This window comes from Eimeria mitis, genomic scaffold (assembly GCF_000499745.2).
Source record: "Eimeria mitis Houghton genomic scaffold, Emh_scaff1378, whole genome shotgun sequence".
Taxonomy (NCBI): domain Eukaryota; phylum Apicomplexa; class Conoidasida; order Eucoccidiorida; family Eimeriidae; genus Eimeria; species Eimeria mitis.
In genome coordinates, this window is record NW_013568984.1 from 2,501 (window position 1) to 7,853 (window position 5,353).

Genomic DNA, 5,353 nt, shown 5'->3' on the forward strand with positions numbered 1-5,353 from the left:
TGCGGTGTCTATACACACGAACTGCGGTGTATAATGCANCAGCTGACAGTTGTGTGTCTACATATACTTTCTGCGGTGTCTATACACACGAACTGCGGTGTATAATGCATGCAGAGTGAGGTGTCTATACAGCCCGGCTGCGGTGTATAAACACCTGGATTGAGGTGTATATACAGTGCATGCGTTCTTACCTGGTATGCTGCAGCTTGTTGTTTTTTGTTTTCTGCTTCTGCTGCTGCTGCTTCTAGGGCCTCCTGCAGAGACCTACACTTGTCGTTAGTGTTTATAATATTTTGTTTTTTTTTTTGTATATCTGTGTTGGCTGCTTTGAGTTGTTCTGCTGTTTTTTCCTGCATGCTGCGTGCTGTTTCGAGTTGTTTATTTTTTTGTTGCAGTTGCTGCTGCAGCAGCAGCAGCTGCTGCTGTGTTTCTTCTGCTTCACGAAGCAACTGCTGCTGCTGCTGCTTACACCGCTTTGTCTCCTCCTCTAATATATCCTGCTGCGCCAGTGCTGCGTCTCTCCCTGCTTTTGCTGTTTCGTATTTTGTAGTTATTTCACTCAGTCTTCTATCTAGGTCTTGTGCTTCTTGCCCCAGCTGTTCTAGCCGCTGCAGCAGAGAACCCCTAAACCTCTCCAGCTGTCTCCTTTTCTGTCTCTCCTCAGCTAGCTGCTCTTCTAGGGCTGCAGCAGCAGACAAAGACACACAGCAGCAACATATAAATAAAATACTGCAGCAACAAAGAAAAAGAATTGTTTAGATNAGCAGCACTAGCAGCAGCACTAACAGCAGCACTAGCAGCAGCAGCAGCACTAGCAGCAGCACTAACAGCAGCACTAGCAGCAGCAGCAGCACAAGGAGCAGCATCAGCACAAGCAGCAGCAGCACTAGCAACAGCAGCAGCAGCAGCAGCAGCACTAGGAACAGCAGCAGCAGCAGCAGGAGCAGCAAAGCATTGTATGTATTTACCTTCAGCCTTCTGTGTAGCGTGTGTAAGTTTTAGTTTCCATTTATCTTCTATATTTTGTGTTTCTTGTTTATGTTTAATTTTGAGTGTCTCCGTGTCTCCTTGTATTTTATTTTTGAGTGTCTCCATTTGTGTTTTTAATATATTTTTTTCTTTATCTGCTTCTTCTTTTTGTAGATCGAGTTGTATTTTATGTTGCTGTTGCATGCATTTCTTTCTTTCTTCTTGTTCTGTCTCCAGTGCTGCTAGTCTCTGCTCCAACACATAAACTTTTTTCTCTGCTTTTTCTGTCCCTTTTTGTTTTAGTGTATTGATTGCTGCTTCGTATTTCTGTTGCAGCTCCTCTAGCTGCTCTGTATGTAATCTTTTTAGTCTCTCTGTGTGTTTTTTATTTATATCTCTTTCTTCATATAGTTGTGTTTCTAGTGTTTTATGTCTCTCTTTTGCATATTGCTGCTGCTGCTGCTGCTGCTCCTCCAGCTCTCTCTCTAGCTTCTCACATCTTGCTGCTAGCACCTTTCTCTCAAACTCTGCTGCTTCTGCTTTTTGTTTTATTATAATTGATTCGTTTTCTTTTTCCTCTATTTTCTTTATAAGTGCTTTATGTGTTCTTTCGTTTTTATCTTTTTCTCTTGTTTGTTGCTGCTTCTCTTTCTCTTTTTGCTGCTCTATACTATCTCTCTCTTGCTGCAGCAGCAGCTTCATCTCTTCTCTTTCTGCTGCTAGTTGCTGCTGCGCTTGAAGCACCTCTTGCTGCAGTTTCTGCTTCTCCTGCTGCAGCTGCTGCTGCAGTGCTTCCTTCTCCTGCTGCAGTTGCTGCTGCTGCTGCTGCTGCTGTCTTCTTAGCTCCTCACTCTCCCGCTGCAGTCTCTCTGTCTCCTCTTCTGCTGCAGCTTTTAGTGCTTTCATCTGCTGCACAGCAGCAACAGCTGTCTCCTTCTCTTGCACAGCAGCACGATACTCAGCAGCAAACCTTCTTGCTTCTTGCTGCGCTTCTTCTGTCTTTTGCTGCAGTGTATGTACACCCTGCTGCTGCACTCGTGCCTCCTCCAGCAGGCTCTGTGTACGCTGCAGCTGCTGCTGCTGCTCCTCTGCTTCCCCTATTACTTTATTATATTCTGCCTTAAAGAAAGAAGCAAGCATTTCTCTTTCTTGTAGTATCTGCTGCTCGTGCTGCTGTGTTTGCTGCTGCATCTGCTGCTTTAGTTCTTGCTGCTTCCCCTGCTGCTGCTGCTGCAGCTGCTGCAGCTCCGCTTCATGCTCTTGTCTTTGCTGCTGCAGTGCTGCTTCTGCTGTCTGCAGCAACTCTTTATTCTGCTGCTCCAGGGCCTTTGTATATTTCTCTAGCTCTGCTAGTTTGTCTGAAGCAAACTCAATTTGTTCTTGCTGCAGTTTGCCACTTTGCTGCAGCTGCTGCTGCTGCTGCTGCTGCAGCTGCAGCACTTGCTGCTGCAGCTCAACACACCGCCGCTGCAGCTCCTCGTTCAGTAGCTTATAGTGCTCTCGTTCTGCTGCTTCTCTAGGCTCATACAAAGAAGAGTATATATGTTGTGGGGCCCTGAGAGGAGACAGAGAAGAGACAGGTGCAGCAGTAGGGGGAGACAGAGCAGCAGGAAGCAGCCCCGCTTGGTGTTCGTGCGGCTGCTGCAGCACTGCATGCGTTTGCTGCTGCAGCAACTCTCTCTTATATCCCCTCTTTGCTTCTTCTATCTCTGCTTGCTGCTTCATACGCAGCTCCTCCTAAAGACAAAGACAAACAAAGACAAACAAAGACAAACAAATAAAAAAAAANAAAAAAAAAAAAAAAAAAGAAAAAAAAAAAAAAAATTATGGTGTACATACACCCCAGCATACTCACCTCAAGCAGCTCAATGCGCTGCAGCTGCTCCTCCTTGGTGAGGGCAGGAGACGGGGGACGGGGTGCAGCAGCTTGCTGATCCGCTTGCTGCTGCTGCTGCTGCTGCAGCTGCTGTTGCTGCTGCTGCAGCTGCTGCTGCTGCTGACGCACAGCAGCAACCAATGCGTCTAGCTGCTGCATTCCTGCGGGGGCAGAGACAGGCTCTGCTTGCTGCTGTTTCTGTTGATCCTCATGCAGCTGCAGCAGCTGCTGCCCCTGCTGCTCTTCCAGTTGCTGCTGCTGCAGCTGCTGCTGCAGCTGCTGCTGAAGCTGCTGCTGCTGTAGCTGCTGCTGCTGCTGCTGCTCCAGCTGCAGCTGCTGCAGCTGCGAAGAGCGCATCTGCTCCTCCAGTAGTTTCTGCTTCAGCTGTTCTAGCTCTGCTTGCTCCTGCTGCCGTTGCTGCAGCAGTTGTTGCTGCTGCTGCAGCAGCTGCTGCTGCAGCAGTTGCTGCTGCAGTTGCTGCTCACTTGGCTGCAGCTGCGTCTCGTGCTGCTTTGTATCTCCTTCGTGCTGCTGCAGCGCCAGTTGCTGCTGCTGCTGCATTTGCTGCTGCAGCCGCAGCAGCTCCTCCCGCTGCTGCTGCACTTCAAACTCATGCTGCTCCATCTGCTGCTGAGCCTGCTGCAGCTGTTCTGTCTGTCTTTCGTATTCTGCTGCTCGCTGCTGCTCCTCCTGCAGCAGCTGCTGCTTCTGTTTCTCTAGCTCTTCTCTCTGCAACTGCAGCAGCTCCTGCTGCCGCTGATGCTCCTCCAGCAGCTGCTGCCGCAGCTCCTGCTGCTGCTGCATCTCCTGCTGCAGAGCCTCTTGCTGCTGTCTGTGGGCCTCTTCTAGCTGCTGCTGCTCCTGCTGCAGCAGCTGCCGCTGCTGCTCAAGTGCTTCTTCGAGTTGCTGCTGCTCTTGCTGCTGCTGCTCCTTTAGGGTTTGCAGTTCCCCCATCTGCTGCTGATATTCCTCTATCAGCTGCTGCTGCTGCTGCTGCTGCTGCTGCCGTTCTGCCTCCAGTGCAGCAAGGCGTTCATGCTGCTGCTGCTCCATCAGCTGCTGCTGCTGCTGCAGATACTGCTGCTGCTGCTGCTCTGCTTCGTACCTCAGCTGCTGCTCCTTTATCCTCAGGGCCTCAACCCTTTCTTCTGTCTCCGCAAGGGACCGCCCCACCTGCTGCTGCTGCTGCATCTCTCTGCTCATCAGCACGGAGTATTTTGCCTGCAGCTGCTGCTGCTGCTGCTGCTGCTCCTGTTGCAGACTAGCAGCAGCTTCTGCTGAAGCTTGCTGCTGCTGCAGCAGCAACTCATCGCTTCTCTGCCGCTGCATCTCTGCTTTAGCAGCCATAGAGTTGTAGTGCTGCAGCTGCTGCTGCAGCAGCAGCATGAGTCTCTGTCTAGCGGAGAGCGAGTACCTGCTGCTGCTGCTGCTGCTGCTGCTGCTGCTGCTGCTGCTGGTGGTGTATCGTTGCATACGAAGCTCAGCAGCAAGACGTAAGAACTCCTCTCTCTCTGCTGCTGCTGCTGCTCTGCAGCTCTCCAGTGCTGCTCGCATATTCTGCATTTGCATGCGTATTATATCCATTTCATTTTGCTGCACAGAAATTTGGCCGTCAAGGATTGCTGCTGCGTGGCGCTGCTGCTGCTGCTGTCTTGCTGCTGCTGCTGCTAGAGCCAGCAGCATACGCTGCTCTTCTACCTCCAATGCTGCACTCTCCTCATCTAGCTTCGCCCCAGACTGCTGCAGCTGCTGCTGCTGCTGCTGCTGCTGCAGCAGCAACGCCTGGTTAACCCTCACCGCTTCGCTGCAGCTCACACTCGTGCCATTGAGGGCACAAGTACCGTAGGGTATCGCCTGCTGCTGCTGCTGCTGCTGCTGCTGCTGCTGCCACCTCTGCTGCTGCTGCTGCTGCTGCTGCTGCATGCTGTCGCCCCGATTGATCCCCGGTGGAGCAGAGCCCCCGTGTCGCTGCCTCCTGCTGCTGCTGCTGCCGTTGTTGTTGTTGCTGCTCCTGCTGCTGCTGCGGCTGCTGCTGCTGTTGCTGCCATTGAAGTCCCCCGTGTCTTGCGGGCGGCCCTGACGAGCAGCAGCACGAGACCTCCTGTGGCTTGCCTTGTCTGCTGCTGCAGCAGCAGCAGCAGCAGCAGCAGCAGCAGCAGCCTGCTGAGAACTGTCTCTTGCTGCAGTGTCTCCTCTCCGATTGTGTTGAGGTGTAGAAAGAGATCTATACTGGCGTTTATCTCGCTTGTGTTGGTGGTGGTTTGCTGCTGCTGCTGCTGCTGCAGCAGCAGCAGCAGCAGCAGCAGAGCGGGGTGTCTCCGCAGGTGAGGAGACACCTGAGCTGCTGGAGTCAACAAAGGGGTCCCAAGAGGCCCTCAGTTTTCCTCTTTTCTTTTCTGTGTCTCCTTTTCTTTTTTGCTGCTCTGCTGCTGCTGCTGCTGCTGCTGTTGCTGCTGCTGCTGCTGCTGCTTTTGGTGCTGCTGACGTGAGACTAGAACTGCTGCTGCT

General features: G+C 51.9%; 1 protein-coding gene across 1 annotated transcript in view; it reads right to left on the bottom strand.

Annotated features, from left to right (window-relative positions):
* Positions 1–5,353, bottom strand: part of EMH_0035680 (uncharacterized protein) — a gene marked incomplete at both ends in the record, with an annotated part of 9,728 nt that overhangs the window by 2,377 nt on the left and 1,998 nt on the right. The window contains 3 exons of the mRNA XM_013494995.1: positions 192–682; positions 1,467–2,706; positions 2,825–5,342. Of these exons, the coding sequence (XP_013350449.1) occupies positions 192–682; positions 1,467–2,706; positions 2,825–5,342 (4,249 nt within the window). The remainder of the gene's footprint in view (positions 1–191; positions 683–1,466; positions 2,707–2,824; positions 5,343–5,353) is intronic.